The sequence below is a fragment of the Aotus nancymaae genome, unplaced genomic scaffold (assembly GCF_030222135.1).
Source record: "Aotus nancymaae isolate 86718 unplaced genomic scaffold, 86718_ANA_hifiasm-v0.15.2.pri h1tg000010l, whole genome shotgun sequence".
Classification (NCBI taxonomy): domain Eukaryota; kingdom Metazoa; phylum Chordata; class Mammalia; order Primates; family Aotidae; genus Aotus; species Aotus nancymaae.
This window is the reverse complement of record NW_026988421.1, coordinates 51,885,565-51,911,311: the sequence shown is the minus strand read 5'-3', so window position 1 is coordinate 51,911,311 and position 25,747 is coordinate 51,885,565. Positions and strand designations below refer to the sequence as shown.

General features: G+C 40.0%; 1 protein-coding gene across 1 annotated transcript in view; it reads left to right on the top strand.

Moving 5' to 3' along the window:
* CCDC6 (coiled-coil domain containing 6) overlaps positions 1 to 25,747 on the top strand; it is a 117,549-nt gene that overhangs the window by 84,477 nt on the left and 7,325 nt on the right. Inside the window, exons 4-7 of the mRNA XM_012445758.2 lie at positions 8,146 to 8,249; positions 10,120 to 10,280; positions 16,376 to 16,532; positions 18,935 to 19,035. Of these exons, the coding sequence (XP_012301181.1) occupies positions 8,146 to 8,249; positions 10,120 to 10,280; positions 16,376 to 16,532; positions 18,935 to 19,035 (523 nt within the window). The remainder of the gene's footprint in view (positions 1 to 8,145; positions 8,250 to 10,119; positions 10,281 to 16,375; positions 16,533 to 18,934; positions 19,036 to 25,747) is intronic.

The following is a 25,747-nucleotide window of genomic DNA, read 5'->3' as shown; positions in this document are numbered from 1 at the left end:
CACTGGCAGACTTCCATCAGCTCTTTCTGTTCTCAGCATTGCATGAACCATGCTGATGACCTAGAACTTCTTCTTAAAATTCTGAAAGCAATCACAGCTTGATTAGTCAAATAGACACCTGGGGGGAACTCTGTGGTCTATGAACACCTGTGTTAATTTATCTATAACACAGATTCACTACTTGTTTTGTCTTTTTTTTTTTTAATAAATTTTTTTTTTTTTTTTTTTTTTTTGGCCGGGCGTGGTGGCTCAAGCCTGTAATCCCAGCACTTCGGGAGGCCAAGGCGGGTGGATCACGAGGTCAAGAGATCGAGATCATCCTGGTCAACATGGTGAAACCCCGTCTCTACTAAAAATACAAAAAATTAGCTGGGCGTGGTGGGGCATGCCTGTAGTCCCAGCTACTCAGGAGGCTGAGGCAGGAGAATTGCTTGAACCCAGGAGGCGGAGGTTGCAGTGAGCCGAGATCGCGCCATTACACTCCAGCCTGGGTAACAAGAGCGAAACGCCGTCTCAAAATAAATAAATAAATAATTTTTTTTTTCCTTTTTAAAAAGACAGGGTTCCACCATGTTGGTCAGGCTGGTCTTGAACTCCCGACCTCAGGTGATCCGCCCGCCTCAGCCTCCCAGAGTGCTGGGATTACAGGCGTGAGCCACTGCGCCCAGCCTGTCTTTTTGTTTTTAAAGACAGTTTTCCAGAATGCAAGGGTCAGATATCTTCTACCTTAGGAGGATGCCGGGACTGAGCCAAATTCCACTGGTCACCTGAACAGACAGCTGACACAAGCATTGCTTGTTTTGCCTTACTTGTGTCCATTGCTTTACTTTGTGAAGGCTTTGCCGAGGACCATTGTGAATTGCTTTCAGCTATTTTCATGTCAGATGCACATGATACATTTTTAATAGCCCCCTCATGAATCCTGTTAGTCACTTCTTTCCAATATAGAAGCACAATCTGGATTAACTCAGATGTATGGGAAAATAGGATGGAATGAGATAGGATCTTTTATCGTCTCTGCTTTTGTAGTAGAAGCAAAACTGTAACCATTTTTCTGACTTTTATCTATTTTTAGTATTGTACTTAAATTTTCCCAGGTGATACTGATGTACCCCAGGTCAGCACTTTGAACACTTGAACATCTGTAAAATCACATAGTAAAGTGATAGGAGATGGGGCTAAGCTATTAATGGCCTTTAGACTTCACCTTTAGACATAACCTAACCTGGAAGGCTTTGGGAAGTTGTGTTAATCCCCTACAAACACACTCTGGTGTTTGCTTGTGACTTGCCTCTTACTTTAAAAAAAAAAAAATTGGGCCAACTTAAGAGTTTGGTTAATGTGGGTTTAAAGTATTCTGCTATCTTTTTTCCTTTTTTGGAGTCAGGGTCTTGCTCTGCCACCTAGACTGGAGAGCAGAGGCACAATCATAGCTCATGCAGCCTCAAACTTCTGGGCTCAAGAGATCCTCCTGCTTCAGCCTCTTGAGTAGCTGGGACTGGAAGTGCATGGCACTGCACCTGACTAATTATTTTTTTGTAGAGATGGGATCTCACGTGTTTCTCAGGCTTTTAAGTGCCTGGCAAACTTTGTGTTCTGTTTACATGATAGCCTTTATTTCATAGGCTTTCCCTTCTCTTTATTATGCCTGGATTAGTACATGTCTTAGGTATAATGGACTGCTTTCCAAAATTTGTTTTATAAATCAGATGTTTGGGTTTCAGAACAGATTTTCCCATAGTAATGATGATAACATGGTACTTAGACTAAAACCTTTCAAAGCAGATTGAAAAGGTTCACTAAAACCTTTCATAAATCCTATAACTGAGTATAATATTTAGCTAGAGTTCTCATCCGGCTTTTTTGCCAAACATTCCTTATGCCCACCCCAGTATCGCAGTCCTCTTAATATGGAAAAATGCAGTAGTAAGAAAGAACTGTGGTAGCGTTGGGAGCCATCTCTCAGCTGCCCTACTCCCTTTCTGCTTCTTTGGGTGGGGGGCCAGGATCTGTCTAGTGAGATAGGTAAGACCAGCTCTGAATTCAAATAAGCCAGATGCATTTTTATATATTAAGTATATCCACTGAAGAAGTTCTAAATTTATTTTGGGAACATAATAAGAACTCCTGGTCTGACGTTAATTAACCTGCATTGAAAAGTAGAGCTACTCAAGAGGAGTAAAGAATTTGGCAGTTCATTGAACTGACTTAATTACAAAGCAGCCTTTCCAATGAATATTCAGCTCCAATGAATAAATCAGCTCTATCCCTTGGTGCTGGGTGCTTATGGAATAATCACAGTAAGGGGTTTGGGTTAACCTGAGAATTAGATGTTTGGCAATGGATGAGTGTGGTACATATTGTATGAACACCAATTCTTTTTAAAAGTGATCAGATATTATTAGAAAGTAGGTGGAAGGGAGATTATTACAGATAGAGACCAGCATATTGAAAGCACTGCCTCACTCAGCTTTTTACATCTGAAGCAAGAATTTCCAACTTATTATCCTGGAAACTTAACATATATTATGAGACTGTGCAATGACCAGTACAGTGTAAGCATTGAAAATCTGTTTTAACTGGCAGAACTGATATGTTCACTTTGGCTCTAACTGTATAGGATTTGGAATTATAAGTGGGTGGGAAGTGGTGGGGAAACAGATAAAGAACTTAAGGGGAAGTTAACCAAGGGACTCAATATGATTTCCTCTAATTTCTCTGCTCTTTAATGTCAGCCAGTGCTCCTCAGCAATGCTGAAAAATTGAGATTTTTAAAACTGAAAAAAAATGAGAGGCCCTGTTCTTTGCAGGGCTAAAGATAATATAGGGTCCTATAGCACTGCCAGCCTGTGTAATGCAATACAGTAAGTCCTCACTTAATGTTGTCAGTATAGTTCTTGGAAGGTGACTTTAAGTGAAACAACATACATGAAAATCAGTTTTACCAGAAGTTAACTGATATAAACAAAGGTTATGTTCCTATGACATACTTCTGGTCACAAAAATATTATCAAACTTCATATAAAGACCCAACATACTCCTGATATTAAACATTGAAACAAATGTGAGCTAGGCATGTATTGAAGAAAGATTAATGAAAACCAGATGAGTACCCCATTTTTAGTGAATCAGTGAGTGATGGTCATAGTAGTCATGTGTAAAATCAAGGGATAAATCTTTGCAAAGTAAAAATTGTAAGGAACACCTCCTCCCAACGCACAGTTCAAAAGCAGATGGTAACAATTACAGTGGTTCGCTGAACACTTGCATACTGTATCATTGATTGTCATGCATTTGTATGATTAGCATATACTTTATGAATTTGTATTTTACCATAATTTGTACTCATTGATTTTCTAATGTGCTTATTCCAGTTCAGATCAAGGGTGGCTGGAGCCTGTCTTTGCAGCTCAGGGCACAAAGCAGGACCCAACCGTGGCCAGGGCACCAACCCATTGCAGGACATACTCAAACACACACTGGCACTCACTCCAGAGGGACCATGTAGACAAGCTGATTGCACTTCTTTGGGATATGAAAGTAAACTCGAGTATCTGGAGAAAACCCACACAGACATGGGGAGAACATGTGAACTCTACATAGATAGAGGCCCCACTGGGAATCTGCCTTTTCCTCGTCAACATTATAATAAGAGGATGTTGAACATTCAAGGACCTACTGTGCTTGAGAATCCACACTGCTGAGTTGGGGCCTCCTGTGTTGCCTGCGTCATGGAAATAAATTAGTAGAGCAAATTGGGATGGCAAACCCAAGTTTCACACCCGGGGTGCCCGGGTTTGCTGAGGTGGGCAGTAGGTTGATAGCTAGTAAGTCTACCAACAATTGCCAGGAAGGAGCCTAGATTCACATATAGCTCCGACCCATGTTTCCTGATCTCATCTGTTTCCAAAATCGCTCATAGACTCCCTAAACTGTTCATATTTCCCTGGCATCAGCTACCCGCAACTCTGCTACTTCCAAGTATTGTTGGCAAAGGAGATAGGCCCGCAAACCACAGCATGATTTGCCCTAAATCCATGTTTCCCTCAAGTTTCTCTGTACTTGCTGGTTGAACAGGACCCAGCAATTTTAGCTGCCATAGTGACCGATAACCATTCCTATCTTGGTGGTATCACTGCCTGAGTCATGTCATCTTCCAGGCTAGTGGTTTCCTCTTGCTACTTCTAGCTCTAAATATGTGCGATGGAGCTAGCTCCAACTGAAGACAGCTACTGTCTTGAAATTGGGAAGGAATGACAGAAGGGTAGGCCAGAAAGGGACTGCAGGTGTCATCCAGGTCAAACTTCTCATTTCATAGATGAGGGCATTGGGGCTGCAGCAGGCGAGTGACCTGCTCAGAGACATATGCCTCATTAGTTACATATGGGTAAAGATAGCTTTGTCTTGATTTTGCTTCTCAGAGTTCTTGATTAGTCTTGGAAATAGATGCTCAGTGCTGCAAAATAAAATCAGCACTGAGACAAAGGGTCTTTCAGCAAAGCAGTTTTTACTTCCTGGTCTGCAAGAAGAGTACTATCACTAGCCATCTTGCCACGAGAGTACAATGAATAAAGGAAAATACACAAATTTATTCCTTACACATTTGGGATCATCCTTACTGCTGTGTCTGATTTCTGTTGGCTGGAGCCAGACCTCACAATCTAAAGTAAAACCTGATTGGCTAATATCTTAAAACTTTTCTAAACAGGTAAAATCAGTGGAGAGCTGGGAAATGCCTGTGAGCACATCCAGCACAGATATGTCGGTTAAAGTACAAGGACATAGAGTGTACTACATGCCTGTAAGCACGACATGTCTAACAGCTACATAGGATAGGGCTTAACAAAGTTATTAGCACACTTTTTTTTTTTTTTTTTTTTTTTGAGACGGAGTTTCGCTCTTGATACCCAGGCTGGAGTGCAATGGCGCGATCTCGGCTCACCGCAACCTCCGCCTCCTGGGTTCAGGCAATTCTCCTGCCTCAGCCTCCTGAGTAGCTGGGATTACAGGCACACGCCACCGTGCCCAGCTAATTTTTTGTATTAGTAGAGACGGGGTTTCACCATGTCGACCAGGATGGTCTACGATCTCTTGACCTCGTGATCCACCCGCCTCGGCCTCCCAAAGTGCTGGGGTTACAGGCTTGAGCCACCGCGCCCGGCCTAGCACACTTATTTTTTAAGAAGACAGGAAACTTTAAAAAGGAACTTTTCTACTTCCCACAATTAGTATTATGCATATTTACTCTAAAAGAAATTGAGCATGAGTTTTTCCACTAGACATCATACTGCATAGTGATGCCTGCTTGAAGTTTTTTCTTGCTTTCAACTAACTACCTCCTGTGATACTTTTAAAGACTGGAATGGAATCCTTAAAGGTAAATGCCTCATAGTTATTTGTTTAAATAAACATAATTCAGAGGCTGGGGGCAGTGGCTCACGTCTGTAATCTCAGCACTTGGAAGGCTAAGGCAGAGGATTGCTTAAGACCAGCCTGGGCAACATAGCAAGAATTCATCCTACAAAAAATAAAAAATTAGCCAGGTGTGGTGCCATGTGCCTGTAGTCCTACCTACTTGGGAGGCTGAGGCAGGAGGATTGCCTGAGCCCAGGAGGTTAAGGCTGCAGTGATCCACCATCGTGCCACTGCATTCCAGCCTGGGCAACAGAGCAAGACCTTGTCTCAAAAAAAGAAAAGAAAAATGAAATGACTGTTGATTGCACTTCAAAGCTTGGCCAAAAAGTATGATTAATACAGAGAATCACAAAGTTTAGTAGGAGTCCTATGAGAGTTCCAGGATTTCTCATTGTTGCTGCAGGTATGAATTGTTTAACATTCTGAGGAGCATTTGCACGTTAATGGGGTCCCAGCTTTGCGGCACAATATATTTGATTTATATTGACACCCTGCACCTCCCCCTTTTTGCCCTTGAACTTTTCTTCAGAATTGCATTCTGCCATGCAAAAACAACATATTTTGAAGCTCTGTTTCCAGTTTGCTGTGTAATCATGGCTTATTCACTTGTCAAATAATCGCTGTAATATATATTGATGGCCTATGAGGTGCCAGATGTTATTCTAGATACTGAGGATACACCAATTAATGAAGCAGACAGGACAAGTCCCTTATGGGACTTATATTCTGGAGGGCTGGAACAGAAATAGAACGGATATCCAGATATGGTGATTATCATAGCCAAAAAGTGTTCAGTGCTTTCTAAGTGCCGATTAGTTATCGATGGTTTACGTAAGTGTACAAATGCGACGCTCACTGTAATACAATGAGCCAGACGTTATTTTTTTTCCTGATTTTGCAAATGATATCTGGTAATTTTCTCAACATTTTCTAACTAGTGATTGATGGAGCTGGGATTTGAACCCAGGCATTTGGCTCAAAGTCTATGATCATAAGAGACAAGTGTAATTATAGGAGTCTCTCCCCAATGTATTGGCTGCTGTTTTGTGACTGTACCTAAGTTTGTAGGAAATATTTTATTCAAATGGCCAGTTGTTTCTACAGCTATTTTTATGGCTTGGAGAGGAGAAAAGAAAAGCCTAGAGCTCTGTCATCATATGAGAGTGTTTTTCCCATCTGTTTGAGACCTCCTTTTTTTTCTAAACTTAGAAAATGATATCATTATCCTTGTATCATTTCCTCCCAGGTCTTGATTGTTCAGATTCTAAGGCAGCTGACTTTATGCATATTCATTCTGGCTCAGATGTGAAACAAGTAGCTGCTCACCTTCATGTGGCTGTCTTGTGCTCCTGTGTGAATATGGGCAAGTCTTTTGCTCTCTGTGAGCTCCTTAAGGACCTTGGGTGGTGGTGGTTGTACTAATCATCTCCAGGGGTTGAGATTGGTGCTTCTTAAGACTAAGGCACCAAGAAAGCAGTTTCAGAAAGAGGAATGTCATTTGGCTGCAAAAATAACACTTTGGATATCATTTTCTGATGTTTAGTTGCTTTAAAAGACTACATTTTATTCATGCTTTTGGTTCTGCCTTACTGTATACACAAGGGGTCTTTGATCAATGAGGAGCTTGCCTCCGTGACCCACTAAGGAAATGTGAAATCTATTAACATCTTTTTAGCTGTGCAATCAAGAATAATTTGCTGACTCAGCCACTGAAAGGGTGAATTGGCACTGGTTGAAGAAGTAACATGGAAGTAGTAGAAAGGCTCTTCGCATTGAGAAAACTTTTTTCCTTTTAAAATTAATTAATATGTCAAGTACAGAGAATGATAGAACACATGTCCTCTACTCATTGCTATGAAACCTATTATTGCACTTTGAATCTCTCGTACCAGCCCTCTTTTTCTGCATATCTGTTTCATACTATTTTATAAGTATTAATAGTTTGATTTACTATCTTGACCGTCACTAAAAGGAAGATCCATGAGGGCAGAAATTCCTGACTCCTTGGTTCACTGCTATGCCCGCACCCCCCCATTATCCAGTCATTGTTCTCAGTATTTATTATGTATTGCTCAATATCGATTAATTGAATTTTACCGTGTTTGCTTCATTTTATGAACAGAACACTATTGGGATTCCCTCTCCAACTGCAAAGCCTCCCCCAAATCAAATTTTCTTCCTTCCCTAAATCCTTAGAGTAATCAGTATTGTGGATTTGGTTTTATCATGTTTTGTATATGTTTTTATATCTTAGTACATGTTTCTTTACCTCCATTAGCCAGTATGTAGAGTTGTTTGGGAGCTGTTGTTAAGACTTATTTATATAAATAGTAATACAACCTTTCTGATTTACTGTAAGGGACAAGCCCGGAAGAGTAACTGTAAGCTCAGAACGGTAAGGTTCAAGCCCGGAAGAGTCCTGATATGACTAGGACCCAAAACTCCCCTAAAGTCCTCTCTAAGGAAGACTTTCCACGTGCCTTGAGTAAATGCTGAAGCAAGGAATGCAATTCACATACCAGACAACAATTAAGCATTAACATCCAAGAATGAATCTGTCTAGTTTTTTTCAATTAAAGAACTAGATATACTTAATATGTTTGTGCCAGAAAATTGGCTATATATTTGCAGTTTTCTCCAACAAAAGAGGTCCTAATTGTTCAATCAAAAAATGTGTTAACAAAGTATAAGTGGCCTGACATTTTGCTAACACTTTTTTCCTTCCTTTAGTTGAGACGGGAGAAGATTGACCTTGAAAATACATTGGAACAAGAACAAGAAGCACTAGTCAATCGCCTCTGGAAAAGGATGGATAAGCTTGAAGCTGAAAAGCGGTTTGTTTAGTGTGCTGTTCAATATAGGGTTTGTGTGTGTGTGTGTGTGTGTGTGTGTGTGTGTGTGTGTGTATGTGTGTCTAGAGTGCTGTTGTGGGTGTGACTGAGGGATAGCAGCAGACACTTTAATTCCTTTGGTGATGCGCATCATTTTAATCTGCCAAAGGAAAAAAAAAATGTTGAAAGCCTTGGAACTAGTCCCATGTTGGGCACCTCTTTATTCTTTGCTGTCACACTGTCCCAGTAGAATTTCTTTTCCTTTGGTGTTACAAGGCTATGAGAGAATTGGCCATGGTGCTATTGTTAACCTTTAAATTATTTTCAAGGATGAATGCAATTTCAACTTTCCACCTTGTTGAACTGGTTTCTTCAATTGTTTTCTTATCTATTTTTTTAATTTTGTTTCTTCCCTCCCCAGCCTTAACGTTTTTTTCTTTATTTTTTTTTCTTCTTCAGTTGTTTTCTAAAGTACATAGGGTATACTATGTACTATTGTTTATACATCTCTAGAATTTGCTTCGTTAGGAAGGCTGAGGTTTTAATAGTAACATTGTTTTAAAACCTACTGTAAAGAAATACCTTTACATACTTAAGGCCAGGATTCTTTGTGTAAAATGTATGTACTTGGAAGTGGAATGTCACTCAACAGCAAACATTTCTTAAACCCTTTGCGCAAGATAGGCCCTTATTTTCAAGCACTGAGTGCTTAGGGAGTGTGTCAGGCAGGGCTTGTGAGAATGGGAAGAAGATTCTGTATGTGGAATGTGTGTATGGGTGTAAAAAGTGAGTTTCTTAAAAATGGTCATTAATTCATTTCACCAAGATCTTTTGTTTGCTACCCAGAGTCCTTCTGCTTTAAGTGGTTGGTTTGGATGCATTTTTGTAAATTGTTTTGAGTTCATGTCTACATTTGCAAAATATAGGCATACCACATAGGTTTAAGAAAAGTGAATATTTTATGTAATAAATGCAAGGACCATTATAATATATAACACACTAGTTTTCTCAAGGGTAGACCTGGATGGAGGTAACTCAGTTTGTTCTTGGACAAACTCAAAGGTACAAAGTTAACGACAAAACAAGACAAAAACCCCAGCAGCAATGGAAAGGGATCTAGAGATCTGTTGCCAAAGGAAGACTTCGTAGAAAATAGTTGGGGGTTTTACATGTGTTAGTACTAAATTATTGGGTTGAACAGTATGGAAGTTTTCATTTTTTGGTCAAAGCTATTGAATATCAGCATTTTATATCCTTGAACATAAAAATAATTGGTAAAGAAGGTGGCACTACCAATTATTAACCTGATAATTTTGGTTTTGTTTTTAAACTTCTTACCTCTGCTGTGGCCAAAAGCAAAGGGCACCTAGTCTAGTTTGCCTTGCCCTTACGACGGGTTTTGCAGGAGGGAATTTCAGCAGTTGAGTGTCTATGTGACTTTACCCTCCAAGGAGGTTCATAATAGCTTAGAAGCTTTAATCAAAAGCCATAAGAAGGTTGAATTCCCTCAGCAGCGTCATACAGTAAACCCAAAAAGTTGAACATTGAGTCAGCAGATGATTCTGAGTACATACTGTATTCCAGGCATAATTATCAGATCCAGATGTTAAATAAAGACTTTTCGGTATTGTTTAATTACCAGTAGTCATTTAAAGGAAAAAAGGAGATTAAAATCAGCTCTGTCTTTTGACCTGCGATACCAGGTAAGAGTAACCAGAAGTTTGATGTAAAATGGGCAGAGAAATTAAGCAACCCTGTGAATTCTGGCAGTAAATAGGAGCTTGCTTTCAAAACAAACCTGCTAGCTAGTATGTTGTTTTGTCTTTTTAAGGCAAACTGTTTGTCATTGTTGGAATTTTTCTTTTGAATAAAGAATCCTGCAGGAAAAATTAGACCAGCCTGTCTCTGCTCCACCATCGCCTAGAGATATCTCCATGGAGATTGATTCTCCAGAAAATATGATGCGTCACATCAGGTTTTTAAAGAATGAAGTGGAACGACTGAAAAAGCAACTGAGAGCTGCTCAGTTACAGCGTACGTAGCCTCTGGTTTCACTGGTTTTGTGACCGTAGAGTTAATAACCTTACCAAATGCAGGCTGATACCAATATTGAATTACCATTGAATTTGCAATCATTAAATTCGTATATCACTGATGCATGTTTACTTAAGTTTATCATCCTGGAATGGATTCTTTTTTTTTTTCTTTTTTTTTTGAGTGTTATAGTAGAGGAGAACAAAACCATTTAGAATACTTTCAGAAAATAATTCAAGTAATTTCAGGAGCATCCAGGATCACAGGTAACATTTTAAATCTTCTCTCCCATGTTTATCTCTAGGATTGTGCTAACAAAAAATATTGCAGCAGACCTCAAAGCACTTTCAAAATATTAAGGCAGAGAGTAGTGTTTACCTTCCTTACTGCTACGTTCAACCTTAGCTGACATTTGTTCATGGTGTTTGAAGAGTAAATGCTTTTGAAAGTTATACTCAATATTTTGGAAGAGGCCAAGATGTTGAGTTGAAAAATCGAAAGACTAGAGTTCTGAATACCTGCTAGGTCACTGTGTATTTTCTTGAATCTCTCCTTTTTGTTTGTTTGGCTGTTCCAATTTATTCTTTTGAACAGATAATTCAGTGAAAGGTATGCAGTGAAAAAAATAGGTCTTTCTCTTATTCCTAGTCTCTAGCTACCCTGCTCCCACAATTACACATTTGTACTATATTCTTCTAGATATATTTGTATATAAACTTATTTATACAAATATAGTTTACCCTTGAACAACATGGGTTTGAACTGTGCTAGTTTACTTATACTGTAGATTTCTTTTCTTTTCTTTTTTTTTTTTTTTGAGACGGAACCTCGCTCTGTTGCCCAGGCTAGAGTGCAATAGTGCATTCTCGGCTCACTGCAACCTCCGCCACCTGGGTTCAAGCGATTCTCCTGCCTTAGCCTCCCTGGTAGCTGGGATTACAGGTGTGCACCACACTCAGCTAATTTTAGTATTTTTAGTAAATATGGGGTTTCACCATGTTGGCCAGGCTGATCTCGAACTCCTGATACCTCATGATCTGCCCACCTCAGCCTCCCAAAGTGCTGGGATTACAGGCGTGAGCCACCGTGCCCAGCCGGATTTTTTTTCAATACATACAGTTGTCCCTTCTCATCTGCAGGTTCTGCATCCACAACCAAAGGTGGGTGGAAAATACAGTATTCATGGGATGTCAAGCATGTAGATGTGGAAAGCTTGACTTTTCCTATCTAAGGGTTCCTCAGGGCTGACTGCAGGACCAGAGTATGCACACATACTGGTATACTTGCGGGTTACAAATTCTGAGGGACAGCTGTAGTAACACAATGAACACTTTTTTACACCTTTCTCTTTTTGCTTACTATGCATTGTAGTTTTTTCCCCTGCCATTATGTACAGAGCTGCCTTCATCCCTTATTTAAAGGCAGCAATTTAATTGATTGTATGGATATGCCATAATTTAGTCCTATACCAGTGGACCCTTTTTGGTTGCTACGCTACCACCTCAATGAACATCTCTATACACAGGTTTCTGGGCTTTGATACCTGTGTAAGAACACCTTCAGGATAGATTCCAGGAAGTGGATTTGTGGGGCCACATGGAATGTGCATTTGTAAAAGTTCAGTGGTTCTTACCTTTGTTTTCTTTTCTGAAGTTCCTTACAAATTCTTTTGCTATGGAGCATCTGGGATGGTGCATCAGCATCATCCCTGGAGCCTTTGAGAAACATGGTATATTACTTGCCTATTTCTGCTATTACAAATTACCACAAAACTAGAGGCTCAAAACAATACAAACTTAACATCTTACAGTTCTAAGATGGGACTCATAGGCTAAAATCAGGGTGTCATCAGGGCTGCCGTTCTTCTGGAGGTTGGTGGGGAGCCTGTTTCCTCACCTTTTCCAGCTCTAGAGGCTGCCTGCATTCCCTGGCTCATGGCCTCTTCCTTGCAGTTGTACCACTCCACCTCTGCCTCTGTTGTTACATCTGCTTTTCACTCTGATTCCCCTGCCTCTCTTTATTAGGGTCCTTGTGATTATGTTGGGCCCATTCTGATAATCTAAGATAATCTACCCATCTCAAGGCCCTTCATCACATCTGCAAAGACCCTTCTGTCAATTGAGGTTAGTAGCATTTATAGGTTTTGGGGATTAGCATGTGGACATCTTTAGGGAATCACTATTCTAGCCCCATACAGGTTTCTGGGCTTACTCCAAGGAGTAAAAAAGGAGTATGTTTTTTAAAAAATTAAGTAATCCTACTTTGGGAGGCCGAGGCGGGTGGATCACGAGGTCAAGAGATCGAGACCATCCTGGTCAACATGGTGAAACCCCATCTCTACCAAAAATACAAAATTAGTTGGGCATGGTGGCGCATGCCTGTAGTCCCAGCTACTCGGGAGGCTGAGGCAGGAGAATTGCTTGAACCCAGGAGGCGGAGGTTGCAGTGAGCCGAGATCGCGCCATTGCACTCCAGCCTGTGTAACAAGAGCAAAACTCTGTCTCAAAAAAAAACTATTAAGTAATCCTGATATAGACCTCAGGTTGATAATTACTGTGTGTGTTTGATAAAAGTCGCTGAGATAATGTTCTCAAATATTTATTAAGATTTTTTTGAGTTTTTACCATGTGGGTACACAAACATCTTTTAGCACCTTCCTGAACTCTTTCTAGGGCTGTCAGTTTGTGTTTTTCTTCCTCATTTATACTGTTCATTGTGACCATAGCAAAAATTTAGAAGGAATATGGGGAGAATTCATTCTTACTACTCTCTCCATACTGCACTGTTAGGTCTCTGAAGAGACTGCAGATACTAACAGGCATTTTTATGTGCTATTTCGGATTTTGTGAGGACAGAGAAAGCTGAGCTAAAGAAGCAGCAAGTGGCACTTAGCTGCTTGCAGTGACTGGATTGGGCCTAAAGGGTGTGTTAATGACGTTTCATCCTCCATTCCTTGCCTTCTCCTTAGGTTAGATGACGTGGGCATCTTTCGGATGCAGCTGTGCGAGGTGGCTCCTCACCCTCCAAGCCTGACTGCATCTGAACTCGAACCTCTCTCTCAACAGTTCTCATCAATATTTGAACAGTGGAATCTCCTGGCCAGCATTTAATAGATCAGTGGCTAGGACTCATCCTTGGGATTCTGACTTAATTGGCTTGGGGTATGGTCTGGGCATTGGTATTTTCTAACTATGTACTTGAAAGGGAACGCAAGCCATGCAGACCTTTGGATCATTTGGGAGCCACCTCTTTGGAATCTGTGTGGAAGTCATCCTCAGTTCACACCATCTTTGACTAAATACAATAAGTCCCTACTTCACATCATTCTTAAGTTCTTGGAAGCTTTAAGCGAAAAAACTTACTGTATAACCAAACCAATTTTACTGTAGGCTTACAAGAGTTAAGTTCTTATGGCATACATACGTTGTTTCACTTAAAGTCAGTTTCCAAGGATCTGTGGATGATATTAAGTGATGACCTACTACACTGAGAGATGGCTGTAGACCTGGGGAGATACAAACTGGCTCCTGAGTACTAGGGAGCTCTGTGTGCAAGAAGGAGGAGGAGGACTCGTAGGAACAGATCTGGTCAGGTGAGGCTGTATGCCAGCAGGGGGCAGCCGAGAAATGCTCTGGCAACAGCCTTCTGTACGTGAGTCTGTGACACCAAGAGGTGCTGGACCTGGTGCCTTCTCTGTGCCTATCTTCTAGATCAGTTGCTGAACTGCCAGGCAGTCTTCCAGCCCATCACTTCAGGTGACATTCCTATCTATACATATATTGTTTAAGGATTCCCCCTGCTGAGTTGCCTGATGCTAAAGGATTGCCATTTTCTTTGAAAGACAGTGTTTCCTCTGAAGTTACTCTTCTTGGAGGCTCACTAATCTTTAATTCTGCAAAGGATTCCATGGCAGTCTCTAGCACCCTTCCTGTAAAAGGCATTATAAGATTCCTATTATGGAAAAGAAAGTCAGCTTGCTCTGATAGTCACCCTTCTAATCTAGAAACAGCAAATACTCCAAGGGGCCAATCTTTTGTTTCCTGTCGAGCTAAGTGAAAAATTCTGCATGCTTGCATATTTGGGATGAAATAGTTTAAATCGTTTATATTAAAAGTGTACTTTGTAAATATTTTCCCAGCATGCCTTCAATTAAAGACATTTTTGCGTCCGGATTAGACAGCAGGGTTTCCGGCTATGCTGAAACAGCCAAGGGATTTAGTGTTTGGTGCACGTAATAGTGTTTAATAATTTTGGTATTTTTATTTGAATTTCGAAAATAAGGATATTCAAGAGCTTTTATATATTCTGTAATGATGCTGTCTTGGAAATCATTGAATACTTATCGGAAGTCTTTATTGGCTAAAATGCCAGACCTTTATAGAGTTACTTAAAACTGAAACTAATTTGATGGGAATTGAGAGTTGAAGTAGGGTCAGTCTGTGGTAGAAAAACGCTCAGTGTGGCATTCAGCTCCTTCCTTCTTCCCTAAATTTGGACTGAACTGACAATATGGAACAGCAGCCTACAGGAAACTCTTAGATGTGCTCATGGCCACTCTGAACTTGTAGCTGCTTTTCAGATAAGATAAGTATATGGAGATTTTACTTCTCCCAAGTTCATTCACAAAGACAAGGAAAAGGAATGAAGCAAGAAGATGGGTAGACACCACATTCTGTATTAGATAATTCTGGTTACTTGGTAGCAGATTCTGTGTGAGGTAAACCAGAAAGGAATGGGGGCAGTGGGAAGGTTGCCAAAACAGAAAGGAAGATGTGTTTTTCTTTTTTTGGAAGGTTGTGGAGTATGCCACAGAATCCTGTGAAGAATAACCTCAGAAGGACAAGAGTTGTGATGGCTCCAGGGAACTTAGCTAAAGGAGACCCTGGATCCCCATAAAGATGTCAGTTCCCCATTTCAGATCCTGGGGGAGGGAGTCCAAGTGGCTCAGCCGGGGTCCAACATCGAGCCCCAAGGCTGGTCAGCTCTGTCCTGGGAGACAGGTGCTGTAGCAGAGACCTGGATTTGTGGAGCAGCTCCTGAGCAGTGGTATTTGTCATAAGCAAGATGCCATTCCAAGGGGTGCCAGCTATATACAGGTCTTCACCTGCCATCTGTCATGGCATGTGCATGAGTTGGGGTAACAGACAGCCACACACATACCACAAATTAGACTTAGAAATATTAATCTAAAGTTTTCTGATTTACCGTGTCAATGTCTGTTCTCATGAAAAGAATGTCAACTGTTATCACATGTGTTCTTAAGTACAGTGCTTCTTGGTGTGCCTCCACCACTGTGCACAGCAGGCATGCCAACAAGTGTCACACACTCCCCTAGATGGCTCACTGTGTCTGGAATTGAGAGGCAGCCAAATTGGTATCTGTAGGAGAGCCGGTGGGCGGAATCTAGGCCTCCCTCCTTTCCCAGCTCTGGCAGCGTAGAGAAGAGCTCTGGTAGTGGCTACTTCTAGACTCAGCGACAATTCCATTTCCTCTTCTACTTAAAGCACTTTAGAATGCAAGTGAGTGGGAGTGAAGATGCCTAACCTGCCAACAATGCCTTTTATATTTTTTTTTCTAAAAGCAAAGCATTGGTAAACTTTTATACTTGAGATGAACTTTAAATCCAGATCCCATCTACGTGCAGGAAAATGAGAAAGAGCATCTTTTTTGTGTGTTTTTTTTGTTTTTTTGAGACAGAGCAAGACTGTCACCCAGGCTGAAGTACAGGGGCTTAGTCTCAGCTCACTGCAACCTCCACCTCCTGAGTTGAAGCAATTCTTCTGCCTCAGCCCCGCAAAGAGCTGGGATTACAGGTGTCAGCCACCATACCTGACTAAGTTTTGTATTTTTAGTAGAGACAGAGTTTCACCATATGAGCCAGGCTGGTCTTGAACTCCTGACCTCAGGTGCTCTGCCCTCCTCAGCTTCCCAGAGTGTTAGGATTACAAGTGTGGCTGCCATACCTGGCCAGAAAGACTGTCTTGTAACAATTCCCTCTGTCTATGGGATAGGGGCTAAACTGAAGTCTCCTTTTTTTTTTAGATTTGGATGTGATTGCATGAAACGTGGTTTAATTGAAAACTCTGACTTTTCAGATTCAGAGAAAATGGCACAGTATCTGGAGGAGGAACGTCACATGAGGGAAGAGAACTTGAGGCTGCAAAGGAAGCTACAGAGGGAGATGGAGAGAAGAGAAGCCCTCTGTCGACAGCTCTCCGAGAGTGAGTCCAGCTTAGAAATGGATGACGAAAGGTGTGTGCATGTCCTATGAGCCTTGTTTTTGTTTCTTCGTTTGTTTTAAGAAAAGAAAACCCAGGTTCCACAGGGCTTTTCTTTGGCATCCTGTTAAGTGTATAAGGGGATGGCTTAAATATGTATTTATTGTACTAATAACAGATGCCGAGAATGGGATAAAGATTGAACATTTTCCTTAATCACAAAAAGATGGAAAAAAATGCCCCTCTAAAATTATTTAGTGGGGAGAGAAAAGGAGACAGGATTATTTTAGAGAAGCAGCAGAGTTTACATTTGTTGTTGAATTAGTTTAATCCGGTGTTATATCTCTTTAAAGCATGGGAACATATTAATTCCTGTACTACGTAAGGATAAGCAAGCTATAGTGCAGCTCGATGAAAACAATGCATGCATAGGTTGAAAAGAATCAGCAGGGACACAGGTGGAGGTCGTTGAAATCCCAGGGTCTTGGCTTAACACACTCGATAACTTTTGAGCCTTTTTATAGCCACTTAAAAAAAATAAAACAAATGTATTGCATTCATCTGTTCAAAGCTAAGCAATGAATCCCAGAATTGCCCCACTGTGAGTGATCCATCCTTTGGCTAACTAGCGAAAATGGTCTCAAGTATTTGTGCCTCATCCAGATCTCCCTCTTCCTCCTATCTAAACTTGGGAATAAGGTGGTTGTAAGATAACAAACAAATATAGATGGAAAAAATTGTTCAGTCAGCACAGAAATCCAGCAGTTAGAGAATTAACCTTTCTCTGAACCAGATCATTTCTGCAAGGAAATTCTCCATTCTGGATCAGGGATGCCCTGGCTTTACATGGGCCATATCTCAGTGTGAGAGGTGAGACTGGGTATTCTTGGGGGTCCCTCCAGCAGGACTGGGCATTCAGTGTCTGAAACCAGGGCTACTCATGGCTGTCACTAGTAGCACTGTCTGTTAATGCCAACATGTGCTGTCTGAAACATGTAGGCAATGTTAGCACATCCGCACTCTGTTTCTATGATGGAATAGATCTGGAGGACTAACAACGCTGTTGATCAGTTTGCTGTGGACAGTGACATTGCTGTTTAAAGAAAAATTTAAGATTATAATGAAAGTCTATATTTTTATAATGAGAAAAAATGAAAAACAGTAACACATTATCCTATTTTAAATACCCATGTTTATGCTTCTTCATTTGAAAATAATAAAGATTATTCTTTCTCAAAACTTTGTCTTATAAAACTACAGTTTCCTATTCTTTCTAAAATCTATATCCCTTAAGAACCATTTGACTAACACTATCAGCTAGAATTCTAAGTAGCTTATTAGCTACTTTATTAAATACCATAAGATGCAGACCATATATAGCATCAGGGACCCACGTTGGGGTAAGATACATGCTAAGGAAATATGTCTTGTGACTGCAGTGTCAATACTGAAGCAAGTTTAGCCTTCCAGGTAAATAGTTTTTTCCAGAACCGGTATTCATTTCAGAAAGTTTGCCCTACCTTTTGGAAGTCAGATTATCCCAGATAGAGCACAGCTGCCCAATACTTTCCCTACTAGGAACAATGATATTACATTTGGGGGAAAGAAAATAGCCCAGCACTTAAGAGACCACAGATGCCTCTTAGTCCACTCCTGGATGTGTAGAGTACAAGAAATTCCACCTGGTGCCACTAGGGTGGGTCGCTCGTGCAGGATGGTTTATCAGGAAGTCTCTCAAGCAGAAATTTCTTCTAGTCAGCGCTCCCTGCTCATTTCACAGAGTGTAAGCTGATGTTCCTGATGATCACACTTAAGCACTTTCAGGTCTGATGTGACTTCTGAATCCAAGAAAAAGGCAGACTCGGCATGGTGTGGCCAAGCGTGACCTGCTGTAGGTGTTCAGTACTCAGGTCTCATTAAATCCTAGTGTGAGACTGGATTTAAGTTAAGCAGGGCTTGCTTGTAAACAGTGGATACTCTGTTCACAGGAATAAGTATCTGTAGGCTTTAATTTGATGACATAAATCTCAGAGGGCTTGCTTGGTTTTGAGTTTCAAATAACAATTTAAATGTAGACACTAACATGTGAGTATCTTTGTAACTCTTGGAACAGTGGAGGTGTATTTCAGCATAGCTATTGTATGATGGAGAAAAAACTGGTCCTCTCTGTGGTATGCTGCAGCTCTTTCACCTGACCTCCATCCTGAGCTAAACATCCTAGATTTTTCAGCTGGTGATCCTTGGAGTGAGGTTTGTCAAACAGCAGAGTGGTGTGACTCGGGAGTCTATTTTATAAATGGCTTCTAACTATAACATCACTCTAAACATTCAGAATTTTGACCTCAAGATGTGAACCCCAAACATTTTCTCCTAAAAACTGTCTTAATAACCATTTTAATGCAGGTGGTTCCATCACTTCCTCCTCTCTCCTCTTAGGTATTTTAATGAGATGTCTGCACAAGGATTAAGACCTCGCACTGTGTCCAGCCCAATCCCTTACACGCCTTCTCCGAGTTCAAGCAGGCCTATATCACCTGGTGAGCAAATGTCTTTGGCTATTTCAGTGATTGATTTCTGGTACATTGAATAGGCATCCCTGATTATGTTGCCTTCACCTTTTTAAAAAGAAGAATATCTTTGACTATGATTTTAAGTAATGATGGGTAGACAAAAAAGCCTTAGGTAGATTTCTAAGATGCATCATAGCACATCTTTTATGGGTTCTTTTGCCATATTCCACATACATTAATCTCATTTTTATCCTCAGGATAATTAACGTACGCATCATTTTCCCCATGTCAAAGTAAGGAAGCAGCGATTCAGAGGGTCCGTAACTACTGGTTACACAGCCAGGAAGTGGCAAGGCAGGGCATGTCTGTTTCCAAAGCCTGTGTGTTCTTTCTGACATGAGCTGCCTCCTGATATCTCCCGTGATTGGTGAGTGGGACCTGGCCCTAGTAGGCAGGCCGCAGAAGAGGGAACAAACTGCTGTCAGGCGTCTGCTTCTGTCTTTGCCCTCACAGCCTTTCCCTCAAAGGCTTGCTTGTCTCCATCTGACCCCAAAAACTCTTTCCTGAACTCTGTGGCTCAGCACCAGCATGATATGGGACTCTCAGGCCAGGAGGGCAAGTAACTGATCCAGTGAGAGAGAAAGACGAAGCAGAGGGTGGAGTGGGTGGCCAGTGGAGGAGGGGGAGGAAAGAAAAGGTAACAGGCCAAAGGATCGCATCTTGGGACCAAAATGATGAGACTGATTTTCTTGTGCTTGCTGGTAAACAGATTTTCAGCAGAGTTGGGAGAAAAGTGTGGAGGGGAGGGTGATAGAGGCAAGTTTTGCAGTAGAATAGTGAGGTGACTGCTTTGAAGGATGGCAGCATAAAGATTTTATAAAGTAAAACAGCTTTGCATCAGGATAACAAAAGTTCACAGCAATGTGCTGCTGATAACTTTTTTTTTTTTTTAAAGAGGAGTCAATCAAAAGATAAAGTCTAGCACAAAGGATGGCCACCTTTGTACCGATGGGCCAGCGTGCTCTCTGATATCAGACAGGGGTAAAGATGCTGATTGCCAAGCAGAAGGACTTGCTATCAGAGATCAATAGCACGATCGTCACAACTTGTTCTTGCCAAAAGGATGTTCCCAAACCTGTTTCTTCTACCCTCCATTAAATCTCTCTTCAGAAGCTTCTCTGCCTCTCAATTTTCCCAAAATAGCACTTGGGTTTCATTACCATGATAAAGGCCTTTTTTGCCTTCTGATGTATTGATGTAAAAGGAAGTCATGAGTCAGGAAGAAGTAAAATGGAGGGTTATTTTATTATTTTGTGATAGTGATGCTGATTCATATTAAATATAATTTAATACCCTGTTTGATTTATTTAAACCTAAAGCCTTAGAAGCATATAATTTCTGATTGATTAAAAAGATTGTCGCAATCATTGAGAAAAGAAAAAGAGCAAATGTCAGACCTTGGTTAGGAATATTACTTGTATTTTACAAAGATTCTTGAGGAAAATCTTAGTCTATTTACATAATTTTTACTTTCACTGTACCTGTTCCTATAGTAGGACCTAGATCAAGTATGGGGCTTCTTGGATGGATAAGCTATCTGACTTTTCTTAAACTATGTAATAAGTAACACTTAGATTTTTTTCCTTACAGCTAGACTAAATGGGAATAGTTTTATTCTGTTTTAAATTCTATAACATCATCAAAGGAGATGTTATCTATTTGGAAGTAGAATTACTCCATTATGATCTAGTACATTGTAGTGCTATACATAGAAGATCACCAAAACCTGAATATTCCAGTTTTCTTTTCACATTAGTTTTTATTGGAAAAATTTGTGGTTCTCAGTATTAATAATATCTAATCACTTCCTTCGTGGAAATATGCTGTTGGAATAGCATTCATTTCCATTTTAAACCTATTGGCTCTGAATTTTCCTCCCTTTCCATTTCTGATTGACGTTGGAAATCTTGTGTTTTCACTAACTTTTTGAAATATTGGAAGTTACATATTGAAAATGTACTTGAACAATGCATAGCCTAAAACTAAGAAAGAGTATCATCTTTATTATATTTGGACTGCTTTTATGAATTATATATAGGAAGAGTGTTACTTTTCAGGTTGTCCATCATTTTATGCAGTGTAATAAAGGACATTCCCAGTTAGCATGTTGTGATGTGTCTGAATGAGGGATAGGCAATGATGAAGTCTAAAAAATAGGTCTGCACCCTAATGGCAATGAACATACCCCACAGATCTTGATTTCTAATTCCTTTTGCCAATTAAAATAACTAGAGCTACTTGGAGAAATGAATGTTTCTAGAGCTGGGGCACAGAATGTACAAGATTTGCACTACTTTGTAGTGCAAAAGAGTAAAGAAGAGCCCAGAAAAAGTGATGAGAGTATGTCAGAATACAGGAGCTCCCAAACACCAAAACTGGAACAATTTGAGCAATATTAATTATTACATTATAACATTATTTAATATAAATCAAAAATCAAACAAATATCCAGAGTCCATACTGATATGAATAAATGACTAAAGAAACAAAGGAGAAGACACAAATCCTCATGGAGAGAATTCCAAGTAATATATGTAGATATTCTACCTTCAGGAAGATGGAAGTAACACTCTACTCAAGTGTGGGCTAGGAGACTATAATATTTAGAGGTCAAGTGTAAGGAAAACCTGGCAAAGGAGATTAGGAAGTTGTTACCAGAAAAGTAGAAAGAAAATTGATATATGATGTCACTGAGGTCAAGGCAAAGAATTTCACCAAGAAGGGAGTGGTTAACTGCAAGGTCAAGTAAAATTAGGAGTGGAGATCAGTGATTGAGACGGGCAGCAGAGCGCTCACTGCTGACCTTAGCTAGAGCAGTTTTTGATGGAGTGGTATGGACAGAAGCCAGATCAGGAGTTAAAGAGGATATTGTATCTAAATTGTTAGAATTTTTACAAAGAAGATGTATATATGACCTGTATGTGTCAAATAATTTTAAAAGGAAGAAAAGGTGTCTGCCTTTAATTTGTTTCCACATTTTTTTTTAAAGCAAAGATATATTAAAACTTGGAGCAGTCAGAGGGTATAAAGAAGCAGAAATAAAATCATCCAGAATTCTTCCATCCAAAGGTGGTGTTAATGTTTTAGGATTTTCAGGTGTCTCCTGTCCCACTCCCTACAATTTTCCTTTAGGTAGTTGGTTTCATACATATTATGAAATGCTTTTGTATCTTGTTTTATATTGCTTAGCGTTTTTTCTCAGTCATGAATCGCCTTTAATTAGTCATCTTTTAAATTTACAGTCTTGACAGTGAAATAAATCTTAGAATTTTTGCTGTAGTTATTTTATTTCCATATCAAAGCAAGAGAAGTTTATTCCAGCAAAGACTTTATATAAAACCATAATATTATACTTGGTAAGCTGGTGTTTGTGGTTTGGCAATTTCAACTTAGGTTTTGGTGGAGAGGGGTTATCCTTTATTATATTCCTGGGTCAGAGGGTGAAGATGCATGATACTTAGAACTTAAGGAAAAACAAAAATCAATTGTATATGGTTTCCAACCTCTAAGAGCTTATAATCAACAACAGGGCCTACAGAAGTAGGTTAAAAAAAAGAAACTTTAATACAAGGCTAAATGTAATAAATTTCATAAATTGTGTATATTTTATACCCTTTAGAAAGTTATGTAGTTAAACATATGGCAGTATGTCCAGTCAAAGGAATACTATTCAGCAATAAACAAATTAATTGTTGACACTTAGAACAATTTGGATGGATTGCAGGGGCATTGAACTGAATGAAAAGAGCTAATCTCAAAGGATTACCTACTATATGATACCATTTCTACAACATTCGCAAAATGACAAAATTATAGTGATTACTCATTGCTAGGCTGAGTTAGGATTAGAAGAATGGTTGAGCTGTACACATGCAGAAGCACACAAATAGCACACATGGAAGCTGATGAAATCCAAACCAAGTCTGTACCTTAGTTATCAGTATTGTATCAAGGTCAATTTCCTGGTTTTGACAATGTGCTATTATGTTAGGTATAATCAGGGGAAGCTGAGTGAAAGATACATGGGAACCCTGTAATATTCTTTTAATTTCTTGTGAATTGAAAACTATTTCAAAATAAAAAGTTATAATTTTTTTAAACCCAAGATAAACTAGTTTAAAAAGAGGTTCAATGAAGAGAGAGCTACCAGCTTAGAGAGCTTTCGAGATGGGCTTTGAGAGGAGTTAATGAGTTAAAGTGTTTCAAACCCTTACTTTTGCCAGGCACTCTCCAAGCACTTTGTGATATTATCCATTTCATCCTCGTGACAACCTTGCAAGGTAGCTACAGTAATCCCATTGAACAGCTCAGGAACCTAAAGCACAATGAGATTAAGGAACTTGTCTACTTTCACTTAGTGCTAAGTGTCAGAGCTAGAATCCAACGTAGTCTGGCTCTAGACTCTAGTCTTTGCCTTCTCCAAAGCATGAGTGAGGTGCCTATTGACACTGGGGGCAGGAAGAAGCAAGTACTATGGTAAAGAAAAGACATTCTCAGGCTAGGGCACACTGTTAACAGAGGCATAGAGGTCTCAATCAAGAGCAATAAAATCACTATGGTTCTTTTCACAGCTGCCCTGGGGTCCACCTCCCTGGGGATTCATTGGTTTGGGATAAGGCAAGCAAAGCTTTGATATTCCTGTTGAGAACTACTGACCTGGAGCCTCAGAATATAGTTTGAAGCCAAATGTAGAAGTCTTGAGGAGGAGAAGGAGATTTTTTTTTTTTTTTTTTTTTTTTTTTTGAGATGGAGTCTTGCTCTGTTGCCCAGGCTGGAATGCAGTGGCATGATCTTGACTCAGTGTAACCTCTGCCTCCTGGGTTCGAGCAGTTCTCCTGCCTCAGCCTCCCAAGTACCTGGGATTACAGGCATGTGCCACCACGCCTGGCTGATTTTTTGTATTTTTAGTAGAGTTGGGGTTTCACCATGTTGGTCAGCTGGTCTTGAACTCCTGACCTCAAGCCCCCTCAGCCTCCCAAAGTGCTGGGATTATTATAGGCATGAGCCACCGTGCCCAAGCAGGATTTTTTTTTTCTTAAGTAGGCAAGAGAAAGTCTGAAGATTCCCTTGGTCAACCTCGTGACTCCAGACCCTATGATCCCCTCCCAGCTTGCAAAAGCCACCCTGAACTGTAACTTCAATAACTTTCCACTGCCTACCCCAAACCTAGAAAACCAACTGCTATCCCACCACCCTTTGCTGACTCTCTTTTCAGACTCAGCCCACCCTCCCCCGGGTGAATAAACAGCCATGTTGCTCACACACACACACACACACACACACACACACACACACACTGAAAGTCTGAAGATTCTTGATTAGTGGCTTACCGTATTCATAATTACCCTTCAGAAAAATTAACTCAGTGATACTAGAAAATAGACTAGATTTTAAAAAATGAACTGAATTCCCTATTTGGAGACAAGGATCTACTTTCATATTTTATAGCCTTTCTCTTAAATGTAATAACTTCCATAAGAAATAAAATTAGGATTTTATCCCCCAATGTTATTTTAAAGAAAACCTTTCTTTTCCCAGATGAATAATGTACTTGTGATTCCAATAAATATCACATTAAACAACCAATTATTTCCCAAAGTCTTGTCCTTTATCCCAGACCTCCATTTTTGTAAATGTGAATAAAAACTCCACAATTGGAAATGGAAATATGTCAAATAGAAAGCATCACTAATTGATAGTCAAATCACAAAATAAACTTTTAGCATTAGATGTGGAGAGCACAGAAAACTCCTACAATAATAGCACAACTAAAGGAAAAGTTGGCTGAATGTCTCAGTCATGGAAACAAAAAAGACAGATGGAAAAGCATATTGTTTTTATGTAGTTCAGAAAAGCAGTAAGTAGAGTTCATGTTGCTTAGCCTCTAATAGTTGATAGTAGGTTCAGAGTGATTGTCAATAGGTGGTTCCTATCCACATTTCCCCAAACTGCTCCTTGTTTTCCCTTTTCACTTTGTCATATGAAACCTACCTTGTGCTAGGTATTGTGGTAGATGTTGGGAACTCAGAGGTGTAGACAGCTAGCCACATTTGTGCAGTGATAAACAAGTAATTCCTCAGACCAGCTGGTGACTTCTGCACTAGCTCTCTGAAGACCAGGGCTGCACATGCCACACATAGGTGAGGATCGCTTTCAGATGTTTTCAAAATATTGTTGTTGGACCCCAATCCAAACCTGTCTAACAGTAAGGAGAGTCTGGACATACAGATGGTACAAACACGGTGGAGATGATCCTGGAGTCCTAGAGGAAGACTATGCAGAAAATTATAGTGGACTGGGGGTTGTTTCTTCTTTAAATACCAGGTTCTTTCAAGAACATTGGCATATGTAGGGCTTTTGTTCTTTGTATTGAATATCCTCAAGTTGTGACATTCTTAGTGGTTTTGTTAGCCGTTATGGCTGAGACACACACACACACACACACACACACACACACACACTCAAACATGCTCTTCCTGTCTTGTTGTTGATATGCTGATATATATATTTTTTTTGGCTGGGGCTAGTGAGGTTGAGTTCATTGGCTGCTTATTATCTGTCTCCAGTTTGGTCAATTGTTGATACAACTTTTGACACTTCTGCTTTTCTTGCATTTGATGTTTACTCTTTTGCTCTATTTTCTCTGCTTTATACTTATTCCTTCTCATGACTTTTGCTT